This window comes from Scomber japonicus, chromosome 15, assembly GCF_027409825.1.
Source record: "Scomber japonicus isolate fScoJap1 chromosome 15, fScoJap1.pri, whole genome shotgun sequence".
Lineage (NCBI taxonomy): Eukaryota > Metazoa > Chordata > Actinopteri > Scombriformes > Scombridae > Scomber > Scomber japonicus.
The window spans coordinates 9537509-9554591 of NC_070592.1; the positions used below are offsets into that span (position 1 = coordinate 9537509).

Genomic DNA, 17083 nt, shown 5'->3' on the forward strand with positions numbered 1-17083 from the left:
GACTGACTGAAAACTAACAATCAATGCAGAAAATCTTCAATCACACTAATCTTTTCAACCAAATGCATATTTTGGTACAATTATCATCATCATCATCATCATCATCATAAATTCATGACCTGTGGATGATAGTTAGTCACACGGCTTCATTTAAAATACATTTGTTTTAATTAAAAGCTTTATTACATTATGCAAAAGTTCTAAAAAACACTAAATATTTGATGCCAAATTACAATAAGAGCATATCAAATGGTGCACAGAGCATCTACAATATTTATTTTTCCAACAATTTAACATCACAAAGTTATAGTTGGTACCAATACTTCAAAATTTCAGCTTTTGAACTTTGAAGCTATTCAATGGGGATTTTAAAATGAATGCACAAAGATCTGCTTTACTTTACAATTACAGGACACGCAATGTTGGCAGGATCAAACGTGTGATTTTAATTACATCTCAGCAGATCTTTTCCTTTTTTGGGTAATTCAGAATTTGCAAAGAAGAAAAAAAAAAGTATTTCACTCAGATCTCTTAGGAATTGTAAAAAACTGAAATATTTGTGTCCATAAGGCAACAAAAACTTTCAGATTAATGTGGGTGAAATATTAAGGATTTAATCAATGAGCCTTGTAATTACACCTTTCACACAAAAAAGGTGTTTTCACACAAAAAAAGCCAACAAGCAGATAAATGTCAACATAGCTAATGCTTCTACTTACAGTAACCCCATATCAATTTAGAGTTATATTCAGAGGAGTATTCTAAAAACCTAGTGGGTAAATTAGAGCAGGTGAAAAACCGTTATGAAGAGTGAGTCGTGAGAGGAACGTTTAAAAGCTGCCTGTGCTTCCCAAATGTCTGCTTTGTGTCGCCTTAACAGCAGCTATTGATCGTGTCAAGACTGAAACGCCGTGGCACAAAGCGAACCTGAAAGAAATCTGTGTTAGTGTGTAATATGTCCTCCGCAGACAAACCAAACTGTGCTCTTTTTAAACCCGCCCAGACGCCTTTAAGAAGATCAGAGAGTCTAAAGAAGGCATCTGTGTCGGTCAGTCACACAGACAGAAGCCATCGGGGGGGAGAGAGGATAAAAAAAAAAAGAAAAGAAAAAAAGAGCCAAACACAGACAAAGTCATCAGCTGTATCTAAGCAGCAGTCACTCAGGCCTGGCCCCGATCCTTTCTGTACCCAAATAGAGCAGTCAGTCAAACGGTCAGACATGAGAATGGCTGCTATTTTCCCCCAGCTGCAGCTCGCCATCAGGCTCTGTCTCTGCTGAACAGGCAAGGCATAGAATAGAGATATTGCTGCTGTGCCCTTGAGCCATGCTAAATTGCTTCAGTAAAAACAGACACAGGTTTGTGGCCGTGTTTTATGGCCGCTATTGAATCGGGAGGTGACGGCTGTTGGCTTGGTGACTCATATATATATATACAGAGAGAGAGAGAGAAAGGGAAAGAAAGAAGTAAAGAGAGTCAGATGGTCAGGTGATTTGCAGTGGTGGGAGATGGGTGAGCAGCTGATAGCTGTTCGAATTGTAAAAAGTTAATAATGTAGCTGGAGGGGCCTCACTGTAATAATATTGACAAAGCAACATAAAAATTCATCATAGGGAGGCGGGGAGGTGAAGAAAGAGAACAGAAAAGAAAAAGAGCCACTGAGAGTTTTTTAAACTCTCCCAAGCTTCGTCCCCGAGGGCAGTCGATAACCATTTGCCTCAGCTGAACAGATTAACTCGGAATCCGTTAACTTCTCTATAAAAACACTGCCTGCCACCTTAAAAACCCGGGGCCCTTATACCTTATGAGGGGCAATTTTGCTCGCTTGGCTGCAGCTCCTCCCCCGTCGGCAGCCCTCAGTCGGGACATGATGGACGACTCAATCTCACCTCCGAACAGCCACAATCAACCAATTAGAGCATGATAGATAAATCCCGGCTCTCCGGGAGCACACTGTGAGCCCGGGCTTTAATAGGTGAGTTTAATAGGTGTACCAGCAGCACAGTATCGGTTATATTGACCTTGTGATTGGTCGAAACGTGTCCGCTTCCTGACAGGAAACACTGTATGATGGGATGAACTCATGTTTCCTGCTAGCTTGCCGTCTTCACACACACACAGAGTTTGGAGTGGATGTGCAAAGTCAATAAAAAAGCGGCAAATGTGTTTGTGAATGTGTGCGAAGAGATTCAATCTGTCAAGATATCGGGAGTTTGTGTGTGTGTGTGTATCATCACAAGATCTGCAGTGAGGAGGGAGGGAGGGGGGGCACAGGCTCAACAGGATGAATAAACCATGTCGCCCGTTATCTCAGGGGGCTGCCACGGCGACGCCATTTACATGTCACCCCACCCTCTCTCCTCTTCAGCTTCTTCCTCCACTCACCTCTATTCCCTCGCTCTTTTAACAGCACAGTCAGTCAGGATTAAGAGTTTAGCCCTCACTGTATTCAATGTGACGGACACGGACACACACACACACACATACACACACACACAGAGTCACAGGCTTTTGCCGTGTCACCTTGCTCTTTAGTAGAGTGACAACATGTCAGCGAGGTTATGCCTGGGTGGTGCCATGTGTATCTGGGCTGACACACCTTGACATATGGAGATGTGTCTCTGGCTCTGTGTGTGTGTGTGTGTCTGTCTGTGTGTGTGTGTGTGTGTGTGTGCGACAGACCAGAGATGTACCGCTGGCTAAAATCAGGCAGAGCTGGGACCGATTACGTGCGCTGTGTATTGAAAGTGAGTTTAGGGGCTTGTGTTTGTGTGTGTGTGTGTGTGTGTGTGTGTGTGTGTGTGTGTGTGTGTGTGTGTGTGTGTGTGTGTGAGTGTGTCTAAAGGTCAAATTCAGATGTAAGATTTGGGAGGTTATACAGTAAATACGATTGTTGCATTAAAGGGAATCTTGCTCGAGGCTTTAGCGACGCAGTAAGGGAGGAAATTAAATGCGTGATGGGATACTTCGATGAGAGAGGAGGCAGGAAAGAGGAGACATTTGTAACCACAGCATGAAGCTAGCAGTAAGCCAAGGTGTTATCCCTGCATCTACAAACAACTTGTTTAAACTGAATAATGAGGGATGGGGATTGGACGGATAAATTGTTTTCCCAGTCACAAATTCCCTAAACTGGGTTATTGTTAACAAGGTGGATGCGTATGACAATAAGAGGTCAGTGGAAAGAGGAAAGCTTCTGAACTGAGAGTGATACTCCAACCAAAAGGCTTTGGAGTATGAAAAACAGATCCTGTGGGCTTGGAAAAGCTGCTGTTAAAAACTTTTTATTTTTCTCCTTCGCCAAAACAACTGCTGTGGTCAGTTTGAACTGGCTAGTATCCCAACAGTGTCCAGTTCTCACGGTAGGGGGAAAAAGTATCAATCTATCCTTCGAAAGCACAAATATTTTCACTGAAATGTGGCTTTACACTCCGCCTCTACCTTCATGATGATGCACGACCGAGTCGAGTTTGAGCATGTTCGCCTCCTGATCTTCCATCAGTCAGAATAACTCTGGCCTGGCTCACAGACTGGTTAGCCTGAAGGCTGGAAGATGCTTGAAATGACCTCAAGTTGTCAGATAAACATCTGACGGAAAATGTTTAAAGATCTTCCAAAGTGAAACACTTGCATGCCGCTTCAGACAATCATTCCTCGAAGGCATTCATGGGGCTGTGCTCTTTTGGCACACGTGAAAAAATGGCAGAGACTGTAGTGTGAAGCTTGAGAGAGAAGTTCAATCCATCCAGGCTATGGTCTTGATTTCACACAGCTTACTTACCCAGCTTACCCAGCTAATCACTGTACAAAGGTATTGTGAACATTGGATTGTAAATTTTTGGAAAGTTACAAGAAAAGTCAAATCTACCCCTCCCTTCTTTTTCTCATTTTATGAAAAGGCAAACCTCATGAAATTCAACAGCATATCCAATTAAAACTACTTCTTTATGCCGTTTAACCTGCGATGGGTCTAGCACTTATAGGAACTGTATTTTGTTAAAGATGGCTGGAAACAGAAATATTGAATAAGTTATTTAAAAAGCAACACAATCCTTGAATGTTATTTCTAAACAAAAAGGTACTCTTTAATTATTTTGGGTGGAATACCCCTGAAAGGTCACTGGCTTGAACCCGCCCCAATCTGGTGGGATCAACTATCTACTCTCTCTAAACATTCACCACCGATGTGCTCATGAACAAGATACCTACAGTAAAGACAAATGACTTCATGAAAGCTGTAACAGTTGAACTCAACGTACATTACGTACAAACTTCCATGTTTCTAAACTTGCTATCACTAGTATTAAATGTGCTGCTACACTAATTCAACTACTTTTACCATTAATTGTGATTACTGCCTTTCACTGACTCCACTATTATAGAGTTTGTATTGACAAAGTCTGAGTCATAGAGGAATTTAAAAGAAGACCTTGAAATACTTCCAATGCTTTTTAATTAAAATGCCGCGTGTGGAAAAACTCCACGTGAACATTTTTCTGCTCACTGTAGAAGACACTGTCTGCCCTTCGACTTTGCTTGTAGCCTTGCACCCGAGAGAAGAGAGGCCTGAGAATAAAGCCAAGATTGCAGAGGATCTGCTGTGACAAGGCAGCCCTCTGAGAGAAAGATTGATGATGGAGGCTTGAGGGGTGGAGAGGCCAAAGGGGGCAGGTATCCGCATCCTTGTGTGTGTGTGTGTGTGTGTGTGTGCGCGTGTCTTGAATGCTCACCTCTAATGTGGTCAGCACTATCTTCTCCACCGAGGAGAAGTACGCCTCCCACAGGAACTGAGTCTGCTGTCTGAGGGACAGGATCTTGTCCTGGTGGATGGAGTGCACCGTGGTTGGAATCTGCGGACGACAAAGAGCAGTCAATCAGCACTCGGTCTTAAAGTTGGTTTTTAAATACTGAGCTGGGACCTTAAATTTGATGAGAGGAGGAAAACTGGTCCCAAAGATACACTAAAAGCACATGAATCTGCGGCAGCTTTGAGAACTATTGGCTCAAAAAGATATTGGAGGTTCATGAGGGGAAGCACCAACAGTAGACATGTTTTTAAGTCTTTCATGGCAAGTCCAAGTCCAGTAAACACAAGCAGGAGTCAAATCTTGTCAAAGCTACTCTTAAATCAAGCCTCACATCCCCTCGAGGGGGGAAGGGAAAATTGCAAATCAGTTCTTTCAGGTTTATGAACGCTGACCATTTGGAAATGTGGGATCCGAGAGTAAACAAACACCGCCGTGTAGCTTTTACAGCAGACAAAAGAATGTCAAAGGGAATGAAGCAAAACAACAGAAGGAATTTAGAGAAAATAAAAGCAACAGAAACTATCAGTCATCAAACAGTGTGCAGGAAGAGAGGCTAAAACGCTGCATTTGGAAGCTGCTTTTATACTTTCCTTCAAAGAGCTCCACAGTTTAGTGCTTTAGTGTTTATTTGTCAAGGTAAAAGCAAACAAACACTTTTTTTTTTTCCATATCAACTCTTAAGTAAATACTGTATTTCCACATAATTGAGAGCACTATTTTTCAAACATATATTTCCTGGTTTAAAAGGGGAACACTCCAGATATCCCACATCATGTACAAACACACACATTATACTGTATATTCTCTATGTTATTCTCATCTCAGCCAATGACACAGATCCACAGAGCCGGGATGGCTTTGTGCAGCACACAGCGAGCTCAGATAAAGCTCCTCCTATGTTATAAAACTCAATGTCAAACAATATTATTACACACTTCATTCAAATTAAGGTTTAATGGGCATATAATTACTTTTCCCCCCATGAAGTTCAAGCAATTCCAGCCAAAATCCATTTGCTCGTTCTATTTACTTGCCCTCTGATACAGCTTTATGAGACTTTGAGTGACATTTTTTACGCAGTCAAGGAGGACTTGGTATGCAGCTGTAATTTTGCTCAGATGACAGAGAAAACAAAACAAGATCTCGAGTATCTTCTGAAGAGATATTTCAAAAAGGCAGAAACGGTTTTCATCTCAGGGTCTGGGACTGCTGCTGTTTCTCTATCTGGTACACTGTGGTTTCCTAAGTGATGTACAGATCACGCAGTTTTGTGCCAGCGCGTCTACGGGCCGTTACCTGCAGCAGGAGCCTCTCGTCGCCGATGACTGCAGCTGTGTTCCAGTCGATGATCTCGGAGAAAGGCAGCTCCCAGCCGTTACTCAGCATCACCGGCACACATGCAGCCTAAGACAGACACACACACACACACAAGAGACAGAGGGAAGCTTGGACATGATCCTTTTTATATTAATTCACTATATTATAATTGATCAGGCTGTGTCTGTTCGTGACCCTGTGTGTTCAGACATAAATGTCCAATTTAGGTGAAATTGGATTTTTCTTTGGCATGATTTGGACATATCACACACAAGAAAACCAAATAAAATCAGTGGTGAGGCTTATAACAGCCATGCAGGGTAGCCTAGTAATATATATATATATACATACACATTATATATATGCACCACAAAGTCCATAATAGCTCAGTTTTTAATACTTGTGCCAACTTAATCAGCTAAAGACAAGATGGTATTTCAGAGCAAAAAAACTCATCAAACAGCTGAACTTTAAAAACCGAGAGGGAGAAGCAGGGACTGAGACACACTAGCAGGCTCAAAATGGTCACTGTGCAGATTTAAATCACAATTATTAGTTTTAACTACATGAGAAACACTGAACTTGACAAATGACAGAAATTAAATAACTATTATAGTTAAATAATGTGTTCAAAACTGTAGGGTTAGGACAATTTAAAGGGTGTTTTTCATAATTTTTTGACCTTTTATAGACAAAACAGCTAATTGATTAATAAAAAAAGAATAATGTGGCAGATGAATCAATACTGAAAATGATCATAAGTTGCAGCCCTAATATAAACACAGGGATATAGTAAAAAATAAGCATTCACTTCTTTGAGATTCTTCTGTGGTAACAATAATAGTTTAAACTTGTGACTAAGCTGCAGATGTGCAAACAGGCAGCTTGGATTCATATAAACCAGAAAACATTTATTCATTCTGCTGCAACACAAGAACTCAAACATGCACAAAAAGAATTCCTTAATTACATACTTAATAGATCCCTTCCTGATTCTGTTTGTGTTTATTTGATTTCTAAAAAAATAAAAAGGCTTGAGTCATTTATGAGCCTGATAATAAAAGTTCAAGCTCCATCTCAGATGAGCACGCTCAGTGAATGGCCATTTGGGCTTTTTTTAGTTGGTTGTTTTTGTTGTGTTAAAGCTGCACCTATCGACATATTAATATTAAAATGGTAACTTCAGGTGCAGGAGAGTTAATTACTAAGAGGAGGCAAGCAGGGGGAATTATAAAGAGAGGAGAGGATGGGGAGGGAGGTATTAAAGAAGATCAAAAGGCAGAACAAAGTGAATAAATAGATATAAAAAAAGATGAAAGGAGGGGAAGGTAATGAAGCTGAATGTGACCTTTGGCAAAGGAGTGGCAGAGGGATGGAGGGATGAGAGGAGCGGCAGAATGAACAGCTGTTGTGCGTGTATGTGTGTGTTCATGGTGGGAGTTTGATGTAATGACGGCCCTGTCACTCCCAGGTCATAAAGGTGTCAGCTCAACCAGAACTGGCCCTCGGGCTTTGCTGCGGTACCCTCCACATACACACATACACACACAGACACAATCCAATGCATACAGATGTACACACATACACACATACACACACAGAGTTGACCTCTATTAGGTTTTGCTTTCTCATGCACTAAGACCAAAGCCTGTAAATACTCTCCCTCCATCTTCCTGTGGACGTTGTGAGTTGATAGATAGAGGGAGGGAGTCAGGAAAAAGGAGAAGGAAAAGGAGATAAATGATGGGTGTATAAGAAAGGATAGGAGAGAAAAGAGGAGAAGAGAGGAAAGGAGAGGGCATACTTCCCTCCTGAGAAAAGTGTGCTGTAATGTGTGCGTGGCAGCTGATAGTGAGATAAGCGCACTTATGTGGGTGCACTCTGTGGCGGTGCACGGTAAGGAGAGGTAAAGGACAGTGCGGTGGTAATGCAGGAGAGTGCAGTGCAGTTATAGAAATGGATGAGCAGGGAAATGAAGAGAGCTAAAGTGTGCGGGAGCAGAGTGGAGTAAATGCAGAACCAATATTAGGAAGTGACTCTAAAAAGGTTGAACGCAGGATGTTATGCTCATGTTTTTTTTTTTTATTGTTTTTTTTAATGGTGTTAAATACTCACTCAACCTTCACGAAACAGATTAACGAGACTTTCAACTACAGTTTGAAAGTCTTGTGAATCTGCGTTAACCATGTGAAGATAATGATATCACTTTAAAAATAGCTGCTTATTTTGTAACTAGAGTACATACAAAACAAAGAGAAATGATACATTATCATTCTTCTGCCTGTAAATTTGGTTCACCATCATCTCGACTTAATACTGCATTAGTCAGAATCGAGATAGGAAAAGTGTCATTCTCTTATAATCTTATAATGAACCTTACACTTGTAACAATCTGTAAAAGAGCTTGAAATTAGATCATTTACAACAACTACAGCTGTTCAAAGGCCTTATCTCAGACTTTTAAGTGATTGCAAATGTTTTTATCTTCACCGTAATCTTATCTGTTCATGTGTATTTATTCATCGTTTTATTTCTTTTACTTCTCCTAATATTTTCTTTTATTTCTTGATTTCATTTTACCTAGTGTTGTTTTGCTGTTACTGTTTCTCAGCAGCATTGTGAATGAGGATTCCTCTTCAATGGTCTTTTGAGGTAAAATAAAAGGTTAATAATCTCGACTAAAGGCTCAATTGCATCACAAAATAACTTGCTTTTGTAGTGACTTGCAGGGCTACTGTAGCTGGGGAGCTACCTGTTAACACGCTAGCGCTAGTCACAGTTGCTGACGAGCTACCTGTTAACATGCTACCTGTCACGCTAGCTCACCGAACTTCTTCCCCTCTGGCATTTTGTTCTTATTACTGTACTTCATTCAATAAATAATTACTAAAAAAGAGATAAAAACCTCTATAAGCTAATTAGCAAGCTTGTTAGCTTTGCCGCTAAAAGGACAGTACTGTTTTATTATCGTCTGCAAACTGTTTCCTCTCCTCTGTTGCAATTTATAGCTAGCTAACAAACTTTTTAGCCGTTTAGGTTTCTCTGTTCCCTCTAAAATGAGCAATGTCATTATTTCCACACAGCTTCTTCCTTGTACACGGCACAAATTTGCATGTCAAATGTCAAACTGAAGTTGCATTTGACAGAAATAATTTGCGGTGGTGTATTTCACCCCAGCGAGCAGCTCCACTGTTTGCAATGATATCTTGCCGTTTCTAAAAAGGATTGAACAGGGCCTTTTTATTTGTACACTCTGATGGAAAAATCCAACGCATTAAGCTTCAGAGCAGACCTGGATCATAACTATAATCAAAAAGGTTTAACAGTGACCATTTTATTTTGAGTATGCCATTATCAAGGCAATGACTGTTTATTTGCTTGACCAAAATTAGGTGTTAGACTAACAGATTTCTATTTTTCAAATCATCAGTCTAATCATTCCACTTTCAAATATTTTCAGAAAGGCAACAATTTAATAGTTCATCTTCAAAATTTTCCTCTAGCCTTGCAATAAAATCAAATAAAAACATTTTAGAGGCAAGGAGGCAGCTAATCCTCTCAGTAAAGGTCTTGTTTGTTTGTATTCATTACACTAGAAATAAACTCAAAATGAAGGTAGCAATCATTTAGTGATGCTTTAACGCTAAATGTAGCATCATTGAAATCATTTTTAAGTGGGAGGTTGAGTGTAGGTGGTGCTTCTTTTCCTTCTCAGTAATATTGCTGGTGGGCACAAACTTATACTACAGCACATTCACTGGTTTTTCCTCATAAAAAGGTGTGTTTGTGTGTGTGTGTGTGTGTGTTTGTGTGTTTCCTGTTTACCTGCAGCGCCTCGAGGAAACGAAAGGAGCCCAGTCGTCTGCCGCGGGGCACCAAACAGAAGGTGGAGTTGTGGAGCATCTCCTTGTAGTCGTACCTACAGAGACACAACACAGCAGATGTACGTGCGGTGAGTTCAGGGACATAAACAAGGACGTAATATTTACAACAGCACACAGAGAGAAAAATGCATATTAGAGGAATTCATATGCCACCAGATTTAGATGAACTTTTGTAAAGGTCAAGAAAATATTGATGTTAAACATGTAGCTTTAAACACATTCACCGCATGTCACAATTTACACACTTTTTATGAAATAAAGTCAAACAGAAGAAGAAGAAGGAGGAAAGGAATCTCCTTTATTTTCAGCTCTGGTTACTTCACAGCATCTGTCAAACATTTTCGGGAAAATTAGGGTTCATCACAACTTGAGTCTTAGACGGCAACAGTTTATCCAGGTAGTAATCTCTTTTTCTAGCGAGTCACTGTGTTCCCACGCTAACTACAGCAAGTGCGACAGGAATTTCTCTAAACTCTAATGGGTGTTTGGCACTTTGAGTAATTCTTTTCCCTAATTTTCTTTCCCAAAGTACGTAGTAAGTGCTTTTCCAGATCCCACCAATTAAATTAGAAAGGATGGATGAAAGATCCAATTTGTAATTACTTGTAATTCCCATTTAATTATTTACTACCTCCTTCCAATACTGTCTTTTTTTCCCCTCCGCTTTATCCTTTGTTAGCCTCTGTCTGCTTTTTCTCCACCTGTTTATCTCTCTTTCCCTCTGTTCAACTCCCTCTTTCCTCTCTTTTTCTCCATCCACACAACTCTCCTATATTCCCCTCCCCTTTCTCCTCCTATCTCACCCAGCACATGCTCCCTTGCTCTCTCCTCCTCCTTCTCTTCTCACCACCTTTCTCAATCCCTCTATCTCTTAAAGCAGGAGGCCAAACACATACTCCTCCTGCTGCCCTCTCATCCCTCTATCTCTCCAGTGAGGTGTGTCTTATTGCTCTCCAAACAGGGTGATCAACTCTGCCAGGGGTAATGAGCTGAGAGTGACACCTGCTTCCACCACACAGCTGGCTCAGTGTCTGTGAATGTGAGCGTGGATGTGTGTGTTTGAGTGTGTGTGTGAGAGAGAGACAGAGAAAGACAGAAAAAGAGACGCAGGGTGCATCTGTGCATCAGTGTGTATGTTCAAATCTGCATGCATGGTGTTTTACAAGGTGTTTTGACAATAGTCGATTAGCCAATTAATAATTTTGAATCAGAAAGATGTCAAAATCTTCTTTTTCCAGCTTTTTATACATTTTATAGACCAAAAAACTAATCAAATAGAAGAATCCTTAGCCGCAGCCCTCAATGATGTCTTTCTGTACTGGCACAGCAATGGTGGCATGTATAGTGTGTATATAGTTTTATAGAGATATTAAGATGTTTACTATACGACTGAGAGGGTTATTTATATTCTCCATCCTCCCATCAACCTCTAGTAAGTCACTGAATGCCAGATTTCACCCTCAATCATTCATGATTTACTCCCGACCTTCAAATCCCGTCTCAAAACGCACCTTTTCAAACTGGCTTGCTCCTTTCTGATCCTGCCTCTGATTGCTTCATTCAAATCAACTTTGCATTCATGATGATTTTTTATACTTTTATTTACTATTTTAACCCTGTGTCTGTATCATGGGGCTTTGTTTAATCTATTGATGTTCTTTTTCCTGCTGTATTTTTCTTTGTAAGTCCTTGAGTGTCGTGAAAGGCGCCTAGAAATAAAATGCATTATTATCAATCACATTTTTTATTTTTTTATTTTGTGCTCTCATGTCCTCTTCTGTCTTTCTTGCTTTTTTCCCCAAACAGCAGACACAGCTAGATGTCTCCCATACCGCCTGGCTGACTCTCATACAAGCACACACAGAGGTAATCAACCTAAAAGCTAACATGCAGATTGAGATCTGAGGGAGATGCAGCATTAAGGCTCATCATTTCCTATTTTCAACAATTTCCGCTGATAAACAGTCTAATTTCTACGAGGAGCTGGTCTGTTTAGGGCTTATTTTCATCCAAATCTTCTGTCCCCATGAACCCAAAACTTGTTATCTTTCCTGCTGTAAGAGGACACTGATCACAGCAATTGACAGTAAACAAGATCATCTTGAGATGTTGACAACTCCGAAAATGTGCTACGCTGTGTAAGAAGAAGGAGGAAAATAAGGAGAAAGCACGAACAAGCTGCTAATGACGCACGAGGGCCTCTCTAAGAAGATGGGGAAAAAGGCTAGCGTTTGTGCTGCCACAGTGTTATCTCATAAAATCAGCTTTTATACAGATTTCGGTTTTATTCATTTCTAAAGAGATTTTTAAAAACAAAATAAATACCAATATTTTTTATTGCTGTGAAAATGTTTTAAAATGTAAATAATAAGCCCTAAGGGTTGTTTAGGTTGGGGGTTAAGAGAGTGGTGAGGCAGAAAATCATTTCTCATTTAGCAATTGTCTATAGAAGGTGAAGGTTGAAGGACACACACACACACTCTCTCTGCTCTGGATGTATTGTAGCTCGTACAGTAGTGTGACACTGATTGCTGATGCTGCCTTCTGTGAGCGCTTGTGCGTCTGAATCTGGACCGAGCTGACGGGGCAAAGCTAGTAGCCAACCGTTTACACACACACACACACACACACACACACACACACACACACACACACACACACACACACACACACACACACACACACACACACACACACACACACACACACACACACACACACACACACACACACACACACACACACACACACACACACACACACACACACACACACACACGCTTTATGGTGATTGCTGCTGTTGCCTGTGAGACGCTAAGTTGTCTCTTCTTAAGCCAAGCTCTAATGAAGTACGGGGACATGACAGCCTGTGATAAAATCCCACCCCCATTTCACACCTACATGCATAACGTTCTGTGCAGCACACACACACACACACGTACATGTACACACACACACAGAAAAACATGCGGCGTGAACAAGCGACAGCTGCACGCCCTCGATTTGACGTTCTGTCACCTGTCGATGGGGACGAAGAAGCTATCTTACCCCATATTTCCACACCAGCTGTCTGCCTGGACTGTGTCTGTTTCTGTTTCTGCATGTGCGTGCGTGCGTGCATGTGCGTGCGTGCGTGTGTCAGAGAGTTACAGCACACAAAACAGACCAGCATCTGATAGCAGTGAATATCAATGTGGGGATTAAACATGGAACAGCCCCCGAACGTGTTTCATCAAACTGCTGCACTTTGTTGCATGTGTGTCAAATCTTCTGTCTCCTTTTTTGTTTAATATGATGCAAATGTTTCTTTTTGACTCATACTCTCTTTTTTATTTCCCTACTCCACCCCTACCCCCCCCCTCAAGTTTTATAACCAATGACATATAACTATGTCTGATAAGAGAAAATTCTTGGGTTTACAGGATGCAAATGTACCTCTATAAGGTGACTGTGGCTGCCTACGGATGTGCCGGTTACAACCCTCCCACCTGATGCACCTGCTGTGCACCTCAACCTCATGATGACTGGAATTGTGCCCAGCAGAGATAATTTTCTATTTATGAGGAAGTGTTAGTGGTTTAGAGATTTGAATGAGGTGAGAAGGTTGCATGACTCCCCTTCCTTGCTTCACTTGTTCCTTTCCTCCCTCCTCTTCTTTCCCCTCGAAACTCCCGCTGGTTTTGACTTAAAGCACGGATCAGAGGCTTCATCTTTTTTTCCCCCTTTTTCTATCTCACAACAGCTCTGTCTCCATTTTGTTCTTGTGACCTTGAACTGGTGGAGGGAAAACCACCGCTGAGCTCTGAGCCTGCAGGCTGTGATCGTGTGTATTTGTATTTTTCCTCACACTTGTGTGTGACTCTCCATTGTATTTCTGAATGTATGGTGTTTAATTAGTCTCAAAACCCATGCACATAAAAACCAGACCCACTGCCATGTGCTCACGGGACCCCATTTGTGCACGTGGAGCAGAATGCATGCTTTTCTGCTCGTGGACACTGTTCTGTGTGCTCGTATCTAATGCACACATCTGGGGTTTTTTTGTGTGCCGGTTTTAAATGAAAAAAGAGAAAAAGGACAACAGAACTAACTTGTGACAAAAGTGGTTGTATCCTAATGAAATGACTCACTCGTGCAACGTTTGGAGCAAAAACAGAACATACGAACTCACAGTAATAATACGAACCAGACAGAAAACCAAGTCTGCGTGTAATAAAGAACACTAGATGACCTCTGCATGTGCAACCATGTGCTTTGTATTCATAAGAGAGCGTGAGAGTGTGTTTGAGTGCACGTCAGCATGTCCAACAACTGTGAAGCGGTTAAGAAACACTTCTCTGCCAGCCCCAATGGCAACGTCCTACACCATTGCCATGGCAACCTGTCATTAAGTAGCTTCATTTGCAGCAACTTAATTACATGGGATCTGCTCTTCATCTACACAGACAGGGGGTAAAAGGAAGGGGCGGGGGGGGGTGATTGAGGAGAGGGATGGAGATGGCATGTTTAATAAACACACTGTCTGGCTAATGTTGTTGGAAGTTGAAAGAACTTTTGACCCATGAGACATCGTCCCCGCCCACATCCCCATCATCAACCATCCCTGTTGCATGAGGAAGACTATTAACTTCCTTTACTCAAGTATCAGCGGCAGTACTACGATGAAAAACTACTCAAGTGACCCTTTGCAGAGCCTTTTCCTCCTTGGTTACTGTCGCTAGGTCTGTTAACTTTATACAGTTTTCAGTAACAGAGAAAAGATTTAGTGTCAGAAAATTTATAGTTTTCCCCGAAACAATGGGTTTTCGATATCACAAAAAAGTTCACAAAAGTAGGCTTCTCATTTGAAAAGACAACAGTTTAGCTAGTTGAAACAAGTGTGTGACACCAGTTGATTTTATCAGCTGTAACTAGCTAATTAATTAAAGCTACGATTTGATTAATGACAAAGGGTTTTAAATATGAACATAATGGTTACATACATGTAATCCTGCTAAAAGACTGAGGCTAAAGTTGCTAGTACCCGTGCAAAAGTCGACATCCTTAACAGTTGATGATATATGTGAAAGACTTAAATAAATAAAATAGTAGCATTGTTCTCATATTGCAAGAAGACGGGTCAATTCTAGCAATATCATAAATAAAAATGTCATAAAACATAATTTTTGTGCCAATATAACCCTGAATAGATTTCTCTAGAAGAATACAATTGGACAGGCAACAAAGATGTATGACTTTTACTTCACTGTTTAAATGTTTCAAACAACATGTTTCATTGACACAAGTGAAAAGGCTTCGAGGCTAGACTAAACAGCGAGTCTGGGAAATGTAATTACAAGTTGGATAACAGGTTTGGCTGGGGCTGCGGGTATAAACTTCCAAAAAACACAAATAAAGAGCAGGACAGAGCCGCTAATGTTACTCTAAACCCAAGTAGCAGCTTGGCTCCATGCAGCGGATGTGTTGGTCTTGAACGTGGCTTTTTTTTCTAACCTGTGACTCTACATAATAATGTAGTCAGGTAGAAATATGCTCCTTGTCTTGGGAAGTAATGCTATGTTTCTACTGTATAATAACCTAGTTAGCAGGGCGTGCTAACATTTGCAGCTTAGGTTGGACCAGTTAAACACGCTGCTTACTCTCATTACATACAATTTTGCTCTTAAGTTTTTTTGGTGTTGAAAAGGCGATTAAAAACAATGATATCAACATCCTAAAAGAAATACAGATTATTGCTCTCTTATTACAGTGCCACACACACACACACACACACACACACACACACACACACACACACACACACACACACACACACACACACACACACACACACACACACACACACACACACACACACACACACACACACACACACACACACACACACACACAGCTTCAACATGTGGAGGCAAGCTCTACCTTGGTACAGTTAAAAAGATATGATTGGACAATCACTGGGGGTTTAGCCAACAGTCAATTACAATGATTCAGTGTGTGTCCTGGAGCAAATAGGAGCACAAGAAGTATGTCAAAAGTTGCATAAAAGTGAACTAGAGGTCAATATTTGAGTAAATGTTAAGACAACCCAGATTCCCAAAGGTGTGAGCTTGTAAAGGCTGCCTCCTGGTCTTTCTGGCACTGGGCGGGTACCAGGCAGATGCCGAGTCCCTTGAACATGAAGCTTCAGGGCGATGAAAACACAAAACCACATCCAGCTTGAGTGTCTTCCAGGGAGCAGAGAAAGAGATCCAATTTACCGCTTATTGAGACTGTTGTTACATTAGCCTCCCGGACCACTCTCCTGTCTGCCTCAGACTCTCCCTCTTGCTAATTTCTTTGTCTCTTAGAGTGTGTGTGAGTCTGCAAAAAAAAAAAGTGGATGAAAGAATGGGTGTCTGGAGGTCTGGTGAAGGCTGGAACAAAATCCAAGGAAGTACTTTATTGTGGCGGGGTTTACATGTGCAAAAACCCCAAAACACCTCATCACATTATTAATTTATAACAAAAGAAAGCTCTGATTTCCTTTCGCTGTGTCATTCTTGCAACCTAACACGGAAAGGAAGCTCGATATTAAATGTTTGTACATCAAAGACTCTAAAAGTTATTTATCATCGTGGATATCATGCCACAGATGTGCTCATTTGTCTAGTAAATAACTCCCAAAACAGATTCCAGCAGTAAATGAAGAGCAGCCTCATACTCGCCATAAACACAAGTGTCTAAGCTGAAGCATATTGTTGTGCGCGTTCCCACGAGAATACGACAGATGTGCGGGCTAAGTGGGCTTGTGGATAAAAAGGGGGCATCTTTGACTCATGACTAACTGAGATAGAGTGTTTGGTGAGGGAAGGGAGGGGGGCTGCATCCACATATGCCTGTGTGTGTGTGTGTATGTTTGTTTGAGGATAATCGTGTGTGTGCACTTGCATATAGTGACAAATGTGAGCTTGAGAGAAGTGTGTGACTGGAATGTACGTCTGTCTAAATATATATATATATATATATATATGTGTCTGTTTGCTCCCTTGACTTTGAACCTTTCCACTTAATTCCCCCCGCAGCTGTGAGGAAGTGT

The 17083-nt window shown here is 41.1% G+C and overlaps 1 protein-coding gene across 1 annotated transcript in view; it reads right to left on the reverse strand.

The window, feature by feature from the left end:
• The window catches only part of ext1b (exostosin glycosyltransferase 1b), a 123486-nt gene that overhangs the window by 25160 nt on the left and 81243 nt on the right, over positions 1-17083 (reverse strand). The window contains exons 2-4 of the mRNA XM_053334443.1: positions 9950-10043; positions 6104-6211; positions 4730-4849 (exon numbers count right to left, since the gene is read on the reverse strand). Of these exons, the coding sequence (XP_053190418.1) occupies positions 4730-4849; positions 6104-6211; positions 9950-10043 (322 nt within the window). The remainder of the gene's footprint in view (positions 1-4729; positions 4850-6103; positions 6212-9949; positions 10044-17083) is intronic.